The sequence below is a fragment of the Lycorma delicatula genome, chromosome 3 (genome assembly GCF_047948215.1).
Source record: "Lycorma delicatula isolate Av1 chromosome 3, ASM4794821v1, whole genome shotgun sequence".
NCBI lineage: Eukaryota > Metazoa > Arthropoda > Insecta > Hemiptera > Fulgoridae > Lycorma > Lycorma delicatula.
The window spans coordinates 151,373,810-151,396,088 of NC_134457.1; the positions used below are offsets into that span (position 1 = coordinate 151,373,810).

General features: G+C 29.2%; 2 protein-coding genes and 1 pseudogene across 3 annotated transcripts in view; 2 read left to right on the plus strand and 1 right to left on the minus strand.

Moving 5' to 3' along the window:
• Positions 1 to 17,109, minus strand: part of LOC142321229 (meckelin) — a 48,789-nt gene extending 31,680 nt beyond the window's left edge. The window contains exons 1-4 of the mRNA XM_075359223.1: positions 16,917 to 17,109; positions 12,423 to 12,608; positions 9,236 to 9,531; positions 5,893 to 6,117 (exon numbers count right to left, since the gene is read on the minus strand). Coding sequence (XP_075215338.1) covers positions 5,893 to 6,117; positions 9,236 to 9,531; positions 12,423 to 12,608; positions 16,917 to 17,109 — 900 coding nt within the window. The remainder of the gene's footprint in view (positions 1 to 5,892; positions 6,118 to 9,235; positions 9,532 to 12,422; positions 12,609 to 16,916) is intronic.
• On the plus strand, positions 360 to 2,982 carry LOC142320764 (uncharacterized; annotated as a pseudogene).
• Positions 17,110 to 17,728: 619 nt separating the features above from the next.
• The window catches only part of LOC142322116 (lipid scramblase CLPTM1L), a 58,610-nt gene continuing 54,059 nt past the window's right edge, over positions 17,729 to 22,279 (plus strand). The window contains exons 1-2 of one of the 2 annotated variants that reach the window (XM_075360821.1): positions 17,729 to 17,953; positions 19,460 to 19,617. In XM_075360821.1, the coding sequence (XP_075216936.1) occupies positions 19,462 to 19,617 (156 nt within the window). In that variant the 5' untranslated portion in view covers positions 17,729 to 17,953; positions 19,460 to 19,461. The remainder of the gene's footprint in view (positions 17,954 to 19,459; positions 19,618 to 22,279) is intronic. The other variant, XM_075360820.1, reaches the window with a different exon arrangement.

Genomic DNA, 22,279 nt, shown 5'->3' on the forward strand with positions numbered 1-22,279 from the left:
CAATATTTCTCCCTACAGATTGCAGAGCCTGGACAATGTCCCTTGCTATCTTTCTATTATTGAGTGGATTTCATCGGTTATTTAGTGGCAGTTATAAATTTTAAGTTTTATTTATGGACGGATTTGGTAATTTGCGTTCCTATCCGTATGGGTCATCATGAAATTTATTTACTGATTCTGACTGTGAAAGACTAAGCTTTTGAGCCTATTAATCCCGGCGTGATTCCTCTTCAGTACATCCGCTGAAGTCCTTTCATATCAGCACCTATTGGCTAGCAGGAGTGCGCCTACCCAAGCCCTAGTTATTTTGGGAGAGAAATTCGCCCCGTTCTCCGGAGGGAGTCGCATATGCTGACTAAATGGTCTCTTCGTGGGACGGTGTGAGGTATTGTCTAGCTCTTTATAGTTTAAAAAAAATTTAATTGCGAAAATGGTGATTTTCGCGGCCGGAATTTTCGTGCGGTTTCCATTTATCGGTTACGCGATATAGAGGATCCTAAGCCTGGTTTGTCATTTTTTGACTCTCGTACCGCCTCTTCACGGTGGTTCGTTTAATACGGCATGAGGCGTTTTCTTATATCCTGTGGAGTACAGTCCTCTCGGCAGATGTCCCGGAGATGGCCGTGTTCGGACACGGCCGCTCTTCCGAACAGTCTGCGTGCCTGCGCCACTCCCACTTCGGATACGGTGTGTAGTCCCGCATCGTAGCAAAAAGTCACGTTTCTGACGAACCACGGTGCTCCAGATATCGTCCGCAACGCTATGTTTTGGACGGATTCTCATTTCTTTTGAAGCGTTCAACAAAGTTCAAAGTTTAAAGTTCAACAAAGCTCCCCATGCCGGGTAAGCATATGTTAGTATCGGCAGGACATATAGTCGAAAAATGAGCAATTTGGTCACCAGTGGATATGGGCTGGCACTGTTCAGTACTGGGTATAGTGAGGCCCTGACGGCCTTTGCCCTTTGGGTCACATATTTATGTTCTCCTAAGGTAAGTAGTTTGTCTAGGACTACTCCCCGGTACTTGACTGTTTTCCCAAAGGGGAATTTCTCTCCTGAGATTTCCAGCTGCCTGGCTGGAGCACGTGTCTTTTATGTGAACATCACTGCCACCGATTTTTCACCGTTGACCTTGATTCTCCACATATCGAGCGACGCGATCGAGTCTCTCGATCGCGTAATCTACACTTCCGGATTCATATTAATATGCCGTGTCATCTGCGTATAAAGCTGTTTTGACTCCTTCCGACAGCGTCATATCGTTGACGTAGGCCGTGTACAAGAACGGCGAAAGCACTGCTCCTTGGGTATTCACAAGATAATTACAAAAACTTACCCAAGTACTTCCACGGATTTTCTCAGATTCGAATCTTTTATACTTTGTAATATGGAAGAGCTGTAGATGATGCTCCTGCTGAAGTTGATTATGTACATTAGGCAATGTGATTCTGTGCGCTTGAAGAATTTAAACTGTATGATGTTTATCTACAGTGATAAATAAATACCGTCAACCAGGGTTACTTTGGTCCAACACAAAAAAGAAGTTATTAATTTTTGTACTAAATAAACAATACAAGATTAATGGGAGATTTTGGGCTTGAAAAATAGTTTGTACCCTATTTAAGGGTAATTTAATAGTTTGGGGTAAATTTAATTTTTTGTTAGGGACAACACTGGAGTTTTTTCAAGCATTTGTTTACATGTGAAGACTTTTACTCTCACAACTTTCTCCTGTGAAACAATCTGGAAAAGAATTAAAAATAGGGTAAGTGTCAAAATATTACCTTTAGTAACCTGTTACCAATGAGTGATCATAGTTTTTCCTTAATTTTTTTGTTTTGACAGTAAATTTTAAAGCTTTCGTAAGCATAATATAAAAACTAGTTTTCAGGAGTACTTTGTGCCAGTATAAAGTAGCCCCAGCTACTTACAAATACCGTTTTTCCCACCAAATCGTTTAAAAAATATTTTAATAGAATTTTTTTCAAAAGTTATTGTACTTGTTTTTGTTCCAGTTGTCGAGGAGATCATGACAAGAAATTACAAAAGAAAGGCAGGTTCGAGAGAGTATGTATATTATAATGCTGAGTCCTTGCAAGCTTGCTTGATGGACATAAAAAGTGGAGTAAGAACACAAAGAGATGCAAGTCAATATTCTAATATACCTAGAAGCACAGTAATAAATAAGCTTAAAACAAATGAGGTATAAGGACATGGCCATCCAGCACAGCCTTCTCAACAAGAACATTCATTTGAGACTCATATCAACAAGTTGGCAGAATTCTGATTTTCAATTACTGATCTTGATTTGAGATACTTTCTTGACAAATAGGAGCACACAGTGAATAACTTTGAAAACAGTTTCCCAGTACCTGATTGGGCAGCATTGTTTAGGAAACTCCACCCACACTTAATGGTGCACATAGCAAGCAACATAAAATGAATAAGAGCTGCTATTGATGAAAAAACAGTCAATGATTATTTTGACAACTTAGTAACTGTCCTCAGTAATGTACCAGATGAAAATATCTGGAACTATGGTGAGACAAATCTATGAGATAACCCTGGGTCAAATAAAGTTATTTGTAAAAGAGGACTAAAGTATGTAGAATGAATTCTGGAGTCTATAAAATCTTGTACCACACTAATGTTTTGTGAAAATGGAACTGGAGACATGTTACAACCGTATGTGGTGTACAAGTCTGAACACTTGTGGTCTACATGGACAGAGGGTGGACCTGTGGAATGTAGGTGTAATAGAACCAAAAGTGGTTGGTTTGATATGGGGACATTTGAAGATTGGTTTATCTCAACTCTGTTTCCTCGATTGAAAAAGCTGCCTAGAGTCAAAGTTGTGATAGGAGATTATTTAACCTCCCACATCAACCTAGAAGTTTTAAAAGCATGTGAGGAAAACAATATAAGGTTGTGTGCCTACCCCTAAACTCTACTCATCTCACCCAGCCATTGGATGTTGCCTAATATATGGTTCTACGAAAAAAGAGTGGTGTAAATATTGACTTTATAGAAAGAGAAAATAAGTCAATAACAAACTTGCCCAAGGATGGATTTCCTAAACTCCTAAAACAGCTGGTTGACTATTTGTATGCAGACAAGAAGAAAAATGTGATATCTGGTTTCAAAAAGACAGATCTCATACCCCTTGATAGAACCAAAGTTCTGGAGTCCTTGCCTAAAAAAGACATACACAGCCCTCTAAAAAAACCAGTGAGACAGTTTTTTTGCAAAACCTTGCAGAAAAAATGCAGGATTTGACCAAAAAAGGTAGTCTAGTAAGAAACTAAAAAAATTGTAGCTCTGCTTTATGGTATAGAAATAAATTAAATTCACAAACACTAAAATATATTAAGTTTGTTCAGAGAGTAGAAATGGTTTTTCGTATAACCTGCATTACATCATGATCATGTTATGGTATTAAATATCTGTTGTTTACAGAATTTTCAGATTAAATAAAGCTACTGCAGTATACTTTTATAGAGAGATAATTCTAAAGGAAAAGGACACTATTATTTAGGAGGTGATTCTGCATGATAAGTAAGAAAAAGGTAGAAAAATAATAATACATTTAGGTACTCAAATTACAGCTAGTCAGCCTCTGGGGCAGGAGTGGTAGGATCTTGGCCTTTTATCCGGAGGCCCCAGGTTCGAATCCGGTCAGGCATGGCATTTTCACATGCTACAAAAATTGTCATTCATCTCATCCTCTGAAATAATACCTAACAGTGGTCCCAGAAGTTTAAAAAAAAAGTTACAGTTTTATTAAGTTATTCTCTAGTTTTACAAGTTACTAGTATAAGGTTAGCTACAATTTAATACAGATGATTTATTTATAAAACAGTTTCAATTTTATTACTTGAAGCAATATATTGACATTATTGATTAAATGAATTGAAATCATATTTGAGTATTATCCAATTATAACAAAAAATAGCATAATTATTAAGTACAATCCAAATAATAATATTTGTATTGTGCTTATCTGAGTGTATAAGATCTACAATTCTGTACTAGTTATTTTTGAAAATGCTTCACTTAGTCATTTATGCCAACATTCCAAATGGTTTATAACCATAAAATTTTCAAAGGAAGTGGTAATGCTTCAGCAGCAGACTCACTTATTACTTTTTTGTTATTTTTAGTTTATAACTAACTTAATAAACTGGATCCTAGTAGCAATGAATAATTATATTTTTAATTAATATTTACAATTTACTTTCTTGTCAGTTTTGTTGATTTTAAACACATTTCTGCTTCTTTTTATAAAACTATTAAAATTAAACAGACACATGTTTACTCTTCAGTCATTGAACTAAAATGAATTACTCAATGACTGAGTGAACAAGAAAACTTACAACTTCAGAAAAATGAAAATTATCCAATATCTCAGAGGTTTTAATATTTTTAATTTTTTTAAATAAAAGTTTGTACTGACATTTGAAAAGTGTGTGAGGAAAACAATATAAGGTTTGTGTAAGAAAATTAACTTTTTTCTTTACAAAAAAATAAGATATATATATGGTGGGAGAACTCCCACCATAGTGGCGCTGCGACCACATCACTCTCAGGCTCCAATAAATGAGCGTGCAATGAATTTTCAATTCATTGTCGACCACCACTTGGAGATAACCAAGAAGAAGAACAAGTTCCCTGGCCGCCTCAACAAGGGACCTCCCAGCGGATGCCAACATCCCCGCCAGAGCAGCAGGCCTGGCCAGTCCGCCGAGGAAGCTGCTGAACGCTACCTTCCTGCTCCAGCTTGCAGGGCTTCAATCGCCCTGGCCGGCAGATCAGCAGCAGTAGCCGGCCCAGTGTAAGATCACTTGTGGAAAACCGCCTTCGCCACGCTGGTGAAGGATGACCGATGCCGACCCGAAACTGTGGGCATCTGAGAGCCACCACTGCCACACTGTAGTGGGAACCCAATTGCTGCTGAGGGAAAGGACAGTCTGACTTCAATGGATGAGCTGCAACTCCCCGACTTCGCTGGAGACCAACTTCCATACTCAACAGCTCTTCTCAGAGCTAATGCAAAAAACGGCCCTTTTCAGGACCACCACAAGGTTATGAATTACAAGCAGTCAAAGCCAATCAACAACAGCCCTTCTCAGGGCTACCATAAGGTTAGTAAGTGGTACATGCCGTCAAAGCCATTCGGCAACAATATATATCAACTGTTTTGATATATTTTATAGAATAATATTAATGCCTTTATCTAGAGTTCATGTGTTTTTTTTTAAATTAAAAATTTTTATATAATAATGAAAATTTATTTAATTAAAAAACTTGATAGATATAGTTTCTACTTACACAGTTGAAAATCCATCAAATTGTGTAACATATCTCTTTAGTACTATACTATTATATTGCCTGCAATATTTATGGAAATTTAGAAATAAAAGATATTTTAATCAAATACATACAGCAAGAAAAAAGCATTTCAAATATACTTAAGTAAGATATAAAAGTAAAATTGAAAAATTTAACCAGTTAGATCATAACAAAAAAATAGATGTACAGGCAAGAAAAATCTATTTAATGCTATTATCATAAATTTCAAGAAACTTTTCTCTCTTAATTCCTTTGAAATTTCCTGTATTTTTATTCTATAATTTTGGAAAATATGGTTCAAAAATGACATTATTTTCATTTATATCTGATCTAAACAATAAAAGAATTATTTTTTTACACATTGTAAAAACCTAGAAAGTAGTGATGAGTTTAATTAATAAATGAAAAAACAAAAAAATATATAGATAACACCAAATGAGAAATACAAAATTGAATGATTTTCAAACATAATAAAAAAATAAACATTATAAAAGTAACAACAAAAAACTGTAAGAAATTAAATGATATACTTCTATGACTTACAGGTGAATTATAATCTAAACTGTATCTTGTTAAAATCTTTTTCCTTGCAAGAACTGTCGGTGCGTCACCTTCACCATAATATAACCAAGGTAATGGTTCTTTATCTAAAGTTGGTGAATGTCTTGCATCTCTAAATATACGGCAAGGGCCACTTCGTTGATCATCTTGATACAGCACCATGACACACATATTTGCTAGGGTTTGGCATGACACTCTATTTCTCATCTGCAACATAACATAAAGTTTAAATGCAAAGTATTTTTTTTAACTTGATAAAACATGCCACAATGATTGGAGCTTAAGTTTCTAGTGGGTGATAATTTCAATGCTGGTAATGACTTTAGAAAATTAATGAACCAAATAATAATAATGTTAATTTTTTTCCAGTTTTCTACAAATTTGCATATAGCCATATCATTTTCACGACTGAAGGAACTTAAAAATGATTTTAGTATTGTTGTCATGTAAAAAAAAACTTTTTATTCAACATTCACCAAATCATGTTTATTTAATTTTTTACTTCATAACAAAAACTGGTATTTTCATTTGCTCCCCTTCTCCAAAAGAATTTTTAACTATGTTCTTAAAGAATCTGCAATAATTCAACTTAAAATATACTTTTAATTATATCCTCATATTAATTAATATTCTTATTAAATGATCTTCAAATTAAGCAAAAGATAAATCTTATAATAACTATTCTGTATTAATAATACTGTTATATGAAATGCTAAACTACACATTGCATCATACCTGAATGACCTAAAATAAAGATGAAGTTAACCATAATACTACTAAGAAAATAAAATTAGAAGAAATGTTGAAAAATCATTCAAAAAAAATAAAGAGAAAAAGATGAAAAAGGATTAATTTTAACTAATGTTGAGATAATTACTATCACTCAAAGGAATTGTATGTCAAGAAGTCGATATAAAACTGATATAATTACAGCAAATTATGAACAAACAAAAATGAGTATGGAAGAGGAAGTTAAGATTTCTGTAACATACTAATGAGGAGGATTGGAATTATACTCTAACAGAAGGTCAATCATTTAGAAAGCATGCCTAGAACATGGAATGGAAGACAGAAAAGGATAACTTAGTTTTTATAAGGAAGATAGTGTTCAGAATAGATTCTTGGTTTATAAATCACAAAAGTAAACTAAACATGGAAATCAGTAAGAGATGATATAACAGATATCAAATTAATAAATAACTGTAAAATAAAAATTCCAAAAATACAGCATAAAAGACTCACAGGCTGACAGGAGCCTAAATTGATAGTGATCCTGCACTTCTTGTAGCAAAACTTAAAATAATATCACAGTTAAAAAGTCAAACAAAGTATATAAATAGAATTTAGACAACTTTACTTTTAGCTTAAAAAGTAAAGAAAATAAATGCAGAAGGCAACCATGCAAGTGAATTTTGGTTAATACATAAAGAACTGAGGTACAAACCGCACCAGTTCACAATTTCTTTCTCTGAAACTAACAATTTTCATTAAACGAACAGTCCCTATGATAAGTAGAGAAAATATGTGACTTGTAGGGCTGAATATCAACTGTATTTTATAGAACTTGGAATTTTTAATAAACAGCATAATGATTTTAAAGTATATTCAACTTGGTGAAGAAGACATAGAAAACCTCTCACTCCTCATGTTCACTAGAAAGCATAAGACCTTGTTTAAGTGGTATCTTTAAGAATGGGGCAAATATTTTTGAAAGCGAGTTGTGTCTCATGTCAAGACCATTTGACCTGAATGTGGATACAAAGTCAAAAGTATTATTAAATATTACTGATTACTTGAAAATATGTAATTACTAATAATATTACTAATTACTTAGTAAATATTAAGTAATTTAATATTTACTTTAAATGTTAAATTACTTGTAGCAGATGAATTAAAAAAGAAAATAATATTAATTCACACATTTATTCATTTACTCATTCAAGATATATATGCTCAATTAATTAAAATAACATTATTACATTACTGCAGCAATGTAGACTGCTATAGCTGTAACAGAAAGTATATAAATCGATTAATAACTTACCGTTCAGTATTGAACTGGAATCACACAAACAAAAATAAACACAAAGCAACTCTTTTTTATGGCACTATATTCACCATACTGCAGCAAACATGTTACAGAATAAATATAAAAAAATTGTTCTTTTTTAGAATTTATTCCTTAAGACATTTAAAAAAATTTTTAACAAAATAACTTATTCAAATAAGTTACACATACTTCAGGGGAAAAAATGCTTATTTCAATGCTCCCAAGCCCAAAAGAAACTTTTCAGGGAGAAAAAAATATATAAATTTTTTGCAAAAATTCTGTAAAGGGGATGGAGGTATTTTGACCAAAATAGAATTTCAGATCTTTTCTGAGGCACTTTAGCAAAAACATTTTCTTACAAAAGTTGAAATTTTTTATATCTATATAAATAAAAATGTAAATGTTTGTTTGTTCAAAATCTTAAATCTCCGAAAGTTTTTCACTGATTGCTTTGAAATTTTGATAAAATTGCATTCACGTGTTTTTATATAACTAAGATGTCATACCTGTGACAGGTAAAAACATGTTTTTTTTTAAAAACAGCACTATCTGTTGGACGTATAAGCAGCACATGCTATACTAAATATTTTACGATCCCATTTCAATGTTTCCGATATGTGTGCCCGTTATGACTAAAAAACTACTGGGCGTGCAGAGAAAAAGGGAGAAAGGGAAAAATCAAAAAAGGTAAAAGGGAAGAAGGGGAAAATGGAAAAAAGAAAAAGGGAAAACAAGTAAAAGAGAAAAAAGAAAGGGGAATTGGAAAAGAGAATAGGAAATATGAAAATAAGGGAAAGAGGAGGGGAAAAGATAAATAAGAGAAAAATTAAGGGGGAAAGGAAAATGGGAAAAGAGGAAATAGGGGAAATGGAAAGGGGAAAAGGGAGAAAGGATAAAAGGAAAAGATTAAATTTTGTGAAGTTTCGTAATGTTCATTTTGTAGGTTCATGTTTTATCAAACTTTCAATTGTGTTCATTAAAGCCATACATATACTTAAATCTAGCAATAGTGAAGCATTGCCAGGTCTGCTAGTGTGTGTGTGTGTGTGTGTGTGTGTGTGTGTGTGTGTGTGTGTGTGTGTGTGTGTGTGTGTGTGTGTGTGTGTGTGTGTGTGTGTGTGTGTGTGTGTGTGTGTGTGTGTGTGTGTGTGTGTTGTGTGTGTGTGTTGTGTGTGTGTGTGTGTGTGTGTGTGTGTGTGTGTGTGTGTGTGTGTGTGTGCGTGTGTGTGTGCGCGTGCGTATGTGTATATGTGTAAATTTTAAATATAGACTTACTTTACACATATATAAAGATTTCCTCAAGTTATTCCTCAAAAAATGAGAGTTAATTCTTTTAACAGATAATGGAAATTCAATCATGTAAGATGAATAATCATCTGGCCAGGCTGACATTATTGTTCGCGGGATACATAATTCTGGTGTGATCTGCTCATGAGTCATGACTGGGCAGGTACATTGTGAATTATTAAAACATGGAATGCACATATTCTGGTCAGGTGATGGTTTGGTACCTTCTATACAGTCAACACAAACACGACTATTAAGATGTTTTCCATTTATTTCTCTTTCAACTGTAAAAAATATTTTATATATATTTTATTAAGTATACTCACAAGGTTTTTAAGATTATATATATAAACATATAATTAAACATTTTATTAAAATATATATACTAGCTTCAGAATAAATAAATATTTTAATAATACTAACTTTTTTCATTATCTCATGATAGTTTATTAATACCTGGATTTTTTATATCCATGACTCAGTTTTCACTCCATATTAATCGGTTTCATCCATGAACCATTAATTTTTTTTATTTCTGTCTTCAAAAATAACTCAGTGCTCACACTGACACTACCTGTGGGAGCACTGAGTCATTGTGGCATCATGATGTTTATGGATGTGAAATCAATTTACATGAAAATCTTACATGTAAACAATAAAAGATGCGTAGATGTCACATTTGAGCAACTTTAAAATAAATTATACACACAGAAAATACATAAAAACAATTAATTTTAATTATAAAAAATGAATTAAATTATAATAGATAATCATAAATAAATTATTTAATGATTTAATTATTAATAATTTATTTATAAATAACAAAGTAATAGTGGTCATAAATTGAGCATAATAATTAACTTTTGTGGAAAGACAATTTCTAACAGCAATAACACAAATTGAAATTATAGAAATGAAAATATGTCACCAAAGGCAGGTTAATATTGACTATTAATAAATTAATAAGTCAGGTTAATAAAGTTAAATAGTCAATAAGTCAGAAATAGTATAAGGTGACTTTTATGAACTAAAATACCTTTGCGACTGTTTTTTGTCGTGAAACCAGATGAGCACCATCTTCTTACACCATAAAGAAAGAACCTCAAGCAGTGACCTCTCTTAAGACTGCATAATTTATTGGGGTATTGTTCCACTTCCATAGAAGAGTAACTTGGATTTTAATGACTGTATGATCAGAAATGTCATACCCAATATTTGCAGCTGTTCTGTTACTTTTACTGATTCATTAGCCTAATTGTTACTCTTGGGCCCACAATGGCTTGGTAAGTATGATTTCCAGAGCAAGTAAATGAAGTTTGTAAAAATTTTTATTAAAAGGTTACCATTAGCAATGGGCAACTTTGTTGGCCATAACTGCCACGACTGGATGAGAATCTGTATATAGTAATTTGTTAATGAGTGTTTGAAACATGTTTTGGAGCAAGGAGTGTTCTGAAAAGTTAAGCTGATAAAATGATAAAAGGAACTAAAAATCTGATCACACAGGTCGAACCTATAATGGCACAGACTACAGTTGATAATTGTGAGAGGTATTTTAGATGTATAAATGGTTTTTGTTGGATTCTTTGTTAAAAAATATTTAAAAAGCTGTTAGTAAACCAAGGCAGAATAACATTTTTTCCAAATCGTAAGCAAAATGAACAGTGAATCTTTATTGTATCATAAGAAACTCACATTAAAATATAGCCTTTTCTGATTATAATTGGCTGGGAACTACTGCCAATTAATAATCAGATTTATGTAAAAGGCCCCAATATAGTAGTTTATCAGTAAATTAGTTCAATTCATTACATATTAAAAATTTAGTTTTAAAATTAGTAATCAAGATAAAAAAATTCTTTCTCAGATATGTTTAGTTAAAAACTGATTAGATTAATATAAATAATAAAACAAAAATAAAAATTCAATGTTACAATACCAGAGTAATAAATTAAATTTTTTTACATATGACATAAATTATCTTTAGGAAACTAATATAAAAATTTGTATTTTATATTATAAAGAATTTTAAATGCTAAAATCAAACAATTATTTCATATGCTTAGCTTAAAAATATGTATGCAGTATTTTTTAGTAAAACATGGATTCTGATTAGGCTAGACCCAAATTTTCAAGATCCTCTACGATTTATGATTTTATGATTCATCAATTGAATGTAGTGTTTAATCCTTGACTTACAATTTTTTTTTGTTTTCAAAGTTGTACTGCTCAGAAAATTAATCTTTTATTTAATGTAACTTAACCTCTATTGAGAACTTAATCAGACAGGTATATAGAAAATATTGTTTGCTGTAATTTTCCAGGAAATCAATTTTTTGTTATTTATTTAGTTACTCAGATGCAGTACTTCTGATTACATATTCCTTTTGTTGAGTGTACTTTCTGTTAAAAATTAATTGTAAAATATATACTTTTTTTAACACTATGTTAAAATATTATTATTTTTATATCATTTCACTATTACTACTATTACTAGCTTAATTTTTTTAAAATGGCTAGTGAAGTAAGCTGTTTTTACACATCAAATGATTGCAATGTGCAAAAGCTACTTCAGAAAAAAATATTTTGTAATGACAGTGATAAGAATTTTAATTTCTACTTAAATTATTTTCATTAAAAATATTAAAAATTTTAATTTACTATCTCACACAATTTGTATTTTGTTGTATGTATAATCTAAATGCGTACAAACCCAAACATGTTTGTAAGCAAATAACAAAAAATATACATTTTTGATGATACAGAAATGATATTCAATATTGTAAGAAAAAGTTAAAAAAATGATACACACATAAAAATTTTTACAGTGTGTAACTAAATGTATACAGTGTTAGATTTGAATTTACCCATATAATTGGATAATTAAAAATTAGCCTATACAATAATAAAATTACACAAAAATGTTATTATCATAAGACGTAAAAATACAGATTTATCACAACGTGTTTGCCAGATATTCTATCAGGATTAGTATCACACCCAGTGAAAGGTTCAAAGAAATAAAAACAATGTTATTAAGCAGTAGTTAGTAAAAGTAATATTTAATAATTAATAATTTTACTGGTCAAGTAATTAAATTTAATTTCTCTGTTATTTACTTAATATGATAAAATAAATCATTTACCCAATATTGATTTTTTTGGACAAATATTACAATGTGAGGTGTTTGAATCATTCAAATCACTTTTATCAGATGAAAATTCTGTTATATTTGAGCAAGATATGCAGCTTTTTTTATCAGAAGAAGGAACTTCACCTCTTTGACAAGGCAAACATGTTGGAAAAACACTTTTTTCATCTTTTATTATCTTACTTTTATCATCACAGACACAAGAGAGTTCTAAAACAAAAAAAAGAAGTTAGTTCATAAGAATTCATCTCTCATTTTTAAACTGTAATATTTTTAGTAAAAATATAAAGGTTCATTTAACCTTCTATTGGTGAGGTGATGTCAAAATGACAGCGTGCATCTGGTTGCTATGTGATTATCCCCACCCTTGATCACATAATGAAACATGCTTTGCAGAGCTGGTTATTTTTTAGTTATAGTTTGATTGCCATGCACTGAGAATTTTTATAGTGTCTGATTTTTCTCAACCAAGTGTCTGACATCAAACTGACATGTGCTCACAATTTATGTAAGTGCAATTTCCTTTCATAAAATGATCAAATAATGTGGATTTTTACTTAAATATTAATTTCTCTGCACCTAGTTGTTTCAATTTTATTAACAAATTGTATTAATTTTTTTCAGTGTAAAAATGAATGATCAGAATTTCAAAGAAGCAATTCTTTGTGAACTAGATGAATGGGAAAGTGAGGATTTGGATATTGATGAACCAATTACAGGTCAAAATAGGAACAAGGTGTAAATGGTAATCAAGAATGGGCTAGAGATGAAAATCAAGGGCTGGTTGCTGTAGGAAATGAGGAGCAGGCTGTTGTTGATCAGAATATTGTCAGTGAACATGACACAGATTCTGAGGTCGAAGTTTCGGGAAGTGGTGAAAATATAGAGACTGATAAACATGGAGAAGTAGATGAAAACATTTATCTGCGTAAACCCAATTTTAGATGGTCTAAAGTAGAATGAGAAGAAATCTCAGAGTTGCAGCACATAATATATTACAAAGTGGTAACAGGCGTAATATTCGAAATGAAAGTGAAATTGAAGTATGGAATAAACTAGTTTTCTATTTCCTATTTTAAAGTGTTTTACTGCATTAAAAAGTTATTTAAAGTATTAAAGGTGTTTTAAAAACCTTTATTCACTTAACAATAACTAAAATTAAAAATTTACTTAAAAAGTAACAAAAATTTAAGGGGTGTCAAAATGACATCACCTCATCGATGTGTCTGTGAAACGTCACCTCACCAACTGAAGGTTAATTCTTTTGGCTGTATTAAATAAAAAATTAAATAATAATAATTTTTTTTAATGTTTAAGCAATAGAATAATGGCGGTATGAAACTAACATGTAGTCCTAAACAGTTATTCAGTTCAATAAATATCTGAAACTAATGAAAAATAAACTTAATTTAATTCAATTTAATTTGATTTCAAGTAGTATTAGGAGTTTTAATAGAAGTTTTTTTTTATCAATCAACTATTACTTTTCATCAATGATTTCTGTTAAACTGTTATTTATTTTTATTAGAGGGTAATCTTAGTTTTGTATGTTAAAATAAGTCTTTGTTTGTGATATGAACTGATGTGTAATTTGAAGAATTTTACAAGAAAGTTTTTTATTATATTTTATTGATAAATATAAAACTTATTAATGAAAATTGATAATAAAATTGTTATTTGAAATATGGAATGAGTACAAGAATTAGGAATAATCATTAATTAAGTGTTAACAGTACTACATGAAGTGAATCTAATAAAATACAAAATTATCTTGTTTAAACAATTTCTTTCACATTTAATTTAAACTTTTCCCCCTGCTGAGTTGATAAAGAATATATAATGAGTTGTTTCATAAAAGAAAAGGTGTAAATTAATCTGATTCTTTGTTGTATCTATTACACTCTATCTTGTGCTTGCAGTCATGTAAAACACCTTTAATTCAAGATTTGATACTTTATATTACATATTATAAAATGTAAATTACATAAATATGATTATAATTTTATTAATTAAAATGGATTAAGTTGAGAGGGAATCTAAAGAAGTAAACTAAGTTTGCAATAATTTAACTCATAACATTCAACTTTATAAATTACAAAAAACTATAAACTTTTTTATTAGCATAATAATAGATAACACATTAAAATGATTAATGACTCAATTTCAAAGTAATGAAGTTTTCTGACATAAGTCCATTTCTTGCTAATATCTGGTTACTTTTTCAGAGATGTATCCAGAAGCACTGTTGTTAATGAGACTTGTCTTAAAAAGGTTAGGATACCCCAATAAGGATGTAAGTTGAATAATATATTTGATCTGGGTTGTGTTTGTTTATTTAGTGTGTTTATTAATTAAATAGTATGTCTTATAAGTTTAATATTATTGAAGTGTGTTTGAGTGTGCAAAATTTGATTCACCTGTGATGTGTACAGCTTATATGTATTCTTGTTGGTGAATGTGCATCCATGATGTCTAAAGTAATACTACTAACTTATTGCAGTATACTACTGAGTTGTTTCTATTAGTCTATTTACCACTTAAACTTGTATATTTTGTTTGTTTTTGAAAGCAAGACAGCACTGTTGTCACTAAGAAAACAATTACTATTATTTTTTTCTGCTAAGATAACTATAGTTTCTTGTTTATTGATTACCTTTCAAGCTTCATTTTTTTATCACTTTTTGACACATTTCAGAACCACTCCATTGTCAAAACTTATTGTACTGGTACTTTTAAATTTCTGTTAATCTTTATTTAGCGTTTAGTCAACGCCCCTCTCTAATTGATGTCATGCCTTATCTGACCTTCTTCTTGTTTATTTGTTATTAATGGTTATATTTATCTTTGAATTTTATTAATCTATTTCCTGTTTTCAATAAATTGAGGTTCTTGAAGAGGATACCTGCTTTACTACAGATCTGTTCATTTATGATTGTGGATTCATCAAGTGGATGTCCTTTCTAAGAACCTCAATTTATTGAAAATAGGAAATAGATAAACAAAATTAAAAGATAACTATAACCATTAATAACCAATAAATAAGGAGGCCAGACAGACATAATGTCAAATATAGGGAGGGGCATTGACTAAATGTTGTATAAAGATTAACAAAAATTTAAAAGTACCAGTACAATAAATTTTGACAATGGAGTGGTTCTGAAACACGTCAATGAGTGATAAAAAAAAGAAGCTCAGAAACGTAAGCAGTACTAAACATAGAATCAAGGCAGCATTCTTTTCCAAAAATGTTAACAAATCTTTATGACTTTTGGTATGTTAGTGTTTTGTATTTACTGTCAGTAGGAGTGATTTTGATTGTATTTTATTTTTTATTGGCATATTATTTATAAATATGGAAAGTTTTAATTTACTGTAGCAAGTTCTTCAATATAACTTGGCTGAAAAAGGTCTGTGAATTAGGTGATGTAAAGGTATATGAAAGCTATCCATCTGTGGTGTGTATAGTGGTTAAATGAGTTGTGGATAAGTGTGCTGGTTGAAGTGGGAATTCTAAATATTTTAAAACTATATCCATTATTTATCTTATAGTGAGGTGAATTAAATTAATTTTTTTATTGGGTTCACATTCAATATTGAAATGTAAATTGGGATGAAATATTTTGATGGATATAAAGAACATTCATATTAATTTAATGTTCCTTTGTATAAGAGAGTATGATGTCAGTAACATAGTAATACCAGTAAAATATTTTGTCAGTGTGTTATTGCATGATATTAAGTATTTTCATAGTGAGGTAAAAAACTCTTACACATGTTACTCTGCTTAGGTCACTAGCTGTTATAAGCATTTAAAACTGAAAAACTTAAAATAATAAAATGTCTGGCATAGATTAATAGCTATCCAATAATTATTTGAAGAACATGCTATACAAATTACAAAACAAAATAAAAAATATATAACATAACACCTTATGAAAGAAAATACTTAATATTAACATACATCAATTAAAATAGATTATTTAATGCAACCTTTTAAAAATCTATATCATAATCTAGCTATCTTTAATGTCTGGTACTGCTCGACATCAGCATATGTTATTACTAGAAGTTTTCAGGAATTGCAAAAATACTCCAATTCAGAATTCAGTGTTAAATTTGAATTTATTTTATCTATTCAGTCACTTTGTTACTGAGTGTTTGCATACTTCATAATGGGTAAGTATGTTACAATTTAGTCCATTTTTGTTTATATTTAGAAGAAATGACTTTCTGACTTATGAAAACAAAGATAAGAAAAATTATCAGGTTAGTTTTATAATGTTATAAATAAATAAATTTTATTTTGGTTTGTCATTAAAATGTTTTGTATAATGGTGTAAATAATAATAGTATAATGATTATATCACTTACTTCTTTACATAAAATAATAAAAAAATGTGACTACTTTCTTTAATGATATTCTAGATTCTTTGTTTTTTGACACTGATATAATGTAACAAGCAACACTACATCACTTCTGATATAATATAATTTAAATCTGCATACACTCATACTTACTGTCTGAAGCAGGTTTTAAATTTTTCTGACTGTCACAATAAGCACAGCTTAAAGTTTCCACTTGAAAGAATTCACTTTTATTGCATGAAATTTCTTTGTAGTATGGAATAACATCTCTAGAATAACCAACAACCGTAACTGATGTAATAATAATAATACTAATAAGAAAACCTAACAATGATATTAGCTGCATACTATGTTAAAGGTGTTATAAGAGAAACCGAAAGTTAAACTTCATAATAATTAAAATTTATTAAGAATATAATAAAGATTATTTTATCTAGCAAACCGCATAAACAACATTATGAACAAGATGTATGTGAAATATGTTTAAAAAAAGACAAGGATTAATGCACACTTAAAAACCATGCTACAAACATAAAAGTATAGAACACAAGAACATTTATGCTATAAACTTAGACATCAAAAAATAACTGCTCACTAGTTGTTTTGAATCTGTTGCCATAACAACTAAAGTTTCACAGTATGTAAAACTTAAGAAATGAAAACTATGGCATTTAAAATGAAGTGAATGAACCCCTGAATTATTAAACAAATAATGTTATGAACATATAAACTTTTTTTATTTAAACGGCAATGTAAATACGTTTTATAAAATTAAAAAAGGAAATATTGCAGGTAATATATTACGAAAATATATTGATTTGTTACAAGAAGAAAAGTAAAATCAATTTGTTTAACATTTGTGATTTCTATTTTTTTTTTAATTAGAACAACTTTCATTAAAAATATATTCTACCATGTAATTTTTTTTTTATAATTATTTTAGTAAGAATTATCTTCATGTTTGGTTGAGTTGTTACAGTACTTACTAGCCGGGTATGTTGCTGGCGTAGATTGTAGGTTATGAAATTGTTTATTGGTTGTTTTAGTAAATGTTTGTTGTATTTTAGATATGAAATTTGACTGCAGAGATAAAAATCTGTTTGAAAATAACATTATTAATAATATTTTTTTTTGTGGATTAGTGGTATACGGATTTTAATGTGTGCATGAAAGGAGTGAGAGTAAGTTAGGTATTTCAACTTATGTTCTGTTTGATTTTGTATTATAAAAATGTAAGAGTTGTTAGATTTAAATTCGTTTACTCAGATTTAACTTAATTAACGATCTCCTCAGCGTTTGTATAGTTTACTTATAAATTAACTACTTTAATCAGTAAATTTGCTTCAAGTATTTACGAGTGTAGTAAACGTTTGAATTCTGATAAAGTATGAAGCTTGTAATGGAAAATATACATTTGTAACTTAAACTAATATCTCTATACATTTCATCGTAGTTTGGGTGAAATAGTACATATAAAAAAGTAGGCAAACTGAAGATCAGTTGCATTGTTAATAATTTTATTTTATTTTTGTAATTCTATTGTTATCATTATTATGGGATGAAAAATTTCAGGTTAATTGAATAATGATCGATTCAATTCTTTCTCACAGCTAAAATGCATTTTGATGAGGCTAGGAATTTGTTTATACAGGTTAACATGGGATTAGATTTCTGAAGTATGATATTAAAGCAATATTTACAAGGTTTAAATTTAATACAGAACCTTTCAGAATTCATTAAAAAACGATTGTGATGTTGAAATATTTATCAGTTGGTGCAGACAATTTATTATGAACATTTATGTAAAACTGGATAACCAGATACTGACATCAATAAATATATAATGAATTACAAATTCACTAAAAATATATAAAGATAATAAAAGATTTGGAATTATCTATCATTTAAAATATATAAATGATAGTACAATATTAAAATAAACTGATTAATATTAATTAGCTATATATTATTATATAGCTAAACGATAGAATATAAAAATATTAATAATTTAATAAACAAATTTATATATAAATTTAACAATAAATATTCTACTCTTTCAAATAATAACGAACATTTTCTACTCATAACATGTAATATATTTAATTTTTTTAGAAAACATCTTTCTAATTTCCATAAAATAGATTCCATACCCAATAATAAAAAATTAAAAAACTAAAATATTTACAGTAAATCAGGTGTATACAAGATAAATTGTGGTAGCAATAATTGTAACAACTTGTTTTAGGTATAACCAGCAGGTCATTTGAAAAAAATTCAAAGAACATTTACAGGCTTTTAAATATGGTAAATAAAAATTAATTTTTATATGCAGACCATATAAAAATAATAAACATAAATTATTAATTTACAGAAAATGGAAATATTAGAAATAAATACTAATAAACTTAAAATGCAATCTCTTGAAAAAATCCACATAATGAAAAATATTAATAACAGTATTTTAAATTAACAATTAAATTTTGAAGATAATGAATGGTTTAAAAAATTATAAGGTTTATTTAATAAAAAATTAAACTCGCGTGTGTGTGTGTAAAATATGTTAAATGTTTAATGAAAATTTATTTTTTTGCAGTAACAGAAGCCTATTATGTTTTACGTGTTTAATGATAAATAAATGTATTTTTATTATTACTACTTTTGCATGAAATTATAATTATCATTGATTTTTTTTTCAGTAATGGAGAGACTATCTTTTACATTAATTTTATCTTGTATTTTCATTGGATATATTCTATATTCTATATGGACTGTCGGTAAACTATTCATTCCACCTGAATGTCAAGAAAATGAAGCCTGTTTTTATTATTACCTCCATAAAAATCCTAAATTACAGGTAACTACATATTTAAGTTTATTTTATATAAGTTTTAAAAGGGAACTATGTCAAGAAGAGATTAACGTATTCATATTCTTCCTCTTCAGTGAAACTATCGATTGGCAGATTTCAAGAAACAGCATTTTCTGTGATTGTCTGATCTGAACTTTTTCTTTTAAATTATAGTATCCTTGTCTCCCTTTCAAATCATCGAATATTCACATTCTCCTTCTTCCTCTTCCCCTCTCATCCGCAATCTTTCCTTCAATTATTACTTTTGAATGCAGTTATGCCTTAGTATGTGGCTTATCCAATTAGTTTTTTCTTTGTATTGCCTTAATCATACTCCTACTCTCATTTACATTTGTCAAGATTTGATCATTAATTACTACTCTCTCTTATCTTGATATCTAAAATTCTCCTTCACATGCAAATTTCAAAACTTTTGAGATATTGATTCTCTTTTCTTTGTTGTACATGTTTCTGTACCATATAATACCACACTTTAAACAAAACATCTTGCAAATCTCTTTCTCAGATCAGTAGGTATACTTTTCGTTGTAAGCAGACTTGTAACCTTGCTTAAAGCCATTTTACCATTCACAATTCTGCCTATAATTTCTTCAGTTTAAATTTCATCAAATTCTTTATTGTGTTTCAAAGGTGTTTAGAAGTGTTGAAACCTGTTCCAAATTTTTCTCCTTAATAGTAATTTATATTGCACCATATTCCCTTGATATTTTCATTCCTTTAATTTATTGGTGTTTATTCTCATTGTGTGTTTTTTTCCTACCTTGCTTATTCTATTCATCATTTATTTTAGTCTCTTCAGTTGTAGCCGTTACTACTTGATCATATGCATTCTTGTCTTTTTTTTTCTCCTCCTACTGCCACTTAATCACCATTCGCTAAGTCTTCCAACACTTTTTAAGTTAGTTGGTCTCCATAAATATTAAAAAGGATTGCTGACATGCAACATCCCTGTTTAACTCCCTTTTCCCATCTTTACTGTTTCTGTTTCTTCTCCTTCTACTCGAACCTTTTACCCTTTGTCCTATGTATAATTCCTTAATAAAGCTTCTACCTCACCAGTCCACTCCTATTACCCTAAAACTTTTCATTAGTCTATCTCCCATTCTAGGCTTTCTCCCATTCAATAAAACACATGTACAAAACTTTGTTTAAATTCAGAACTTTCAAAGAGCCTTATTGCATCTCTAGTTCCTTTTCCTTTTGATTATATTTTTTAAATTAAAACATTGGATATAAAAAAACTATAATTTTTTTTTTAAACATAAGATACATGGTTCCCACATGCAGGAAATGTCAGGAAATATAAATTTGTCAGGAATTTTTAGAAAAAAATCAGGAAAGGTAGAGAAAAATTTCAAAGAATTGCATTTTCAGGGTTGGTTCTCTATTAACAAATCTCTTCTTGTGGAGAATTTTCACGAACAGACAATAATGTATCAACCAAAAGTTTTTGTACAATTGTAGATGCTGGGGGTAAGGAGAATGTTTTCATTACAAAAAAAAATGCTTACTGCAGTGAGAAGCTCTTGAAGACGATATGAAAAATGTCTTGACCATTAGGAACCTTAAGATATTAAAGAACAGTTGCCCTGTGTATTATAATTACATATATAATGAGATCTCATGTTATTATTATTATGTTTTTTTTTATTTATTTGGTATACATGAGAATAATGACAAAATATTTTTCAAGTAAATGATAATGCATGTTATCTGTACAAAATAAGGAGTTCTCTTCTAGTTTTCTGTCTGTATTACTTTTATTCACAGTGATTTTAGTTTTCCTTAGTTGATTATATTATATTATTTCATTATATATAAATATTATATTATATTATTTGTTAAATTGAATTATGTGTTTTTATGCAAATGAAGTTATTAAATATTGTTTTTTGTTTACTTTTCAAAATAATGTAGCCTAGTTTTTGTGAAAACTTTTTAAGCAGTGTTAGGTGTGAGCCAGTTAGTTTTAAAAATTGCTTTAGTTAGTTTTTATTTCTTATCTGTGTTACTTTTAGTTACTATAATTTTCATTTTTATACGAGATTTTCATTTTTTTTTTATACTTGTAATGTATTTACTGAAATGATTTATCACAAAAAAATAGCTTAATTTTAAATGTATACTCATATTATAAAAAATAATTAAAAAATAAATTTAAAAAATGAATGTAATAATCAATAATAAAAAAATGTGTGAGTTAGGCATTATGTGTGTGGAGGCTGCACAAAATTAAAATATGTGTATATTTTTCAGAGCAAATGACAGTAGCATAACATTCTGAGAGTTAGGAAATTTTTACTAAGTCAGGAAAAATTAATCTTAAAATTCAGCAGGAACCCTTAGGTAGCGCAACATTTAAATAAGTTATGTCTTCCAATAAAATAAATAAGTAATTATGCAATTTGTTCAGTTTATTTCTATTTTGTGTAAACTAGGCTAGTTATTCATATATGGTAACAGTGTTGTATTTTCTGAAACATTTTTCTTATTATGTTAACTCTTAGAAATTGAATTTTGTGGATTTAATAAAAATTTATGTGAAAAATTGAGGATAATTTTCAGTGTATTAAATTTTCAGATATGTTTTGTAGAATCATATTAGATGTTATCTGTAACAATTATAATGATTGTTATTGATATTATC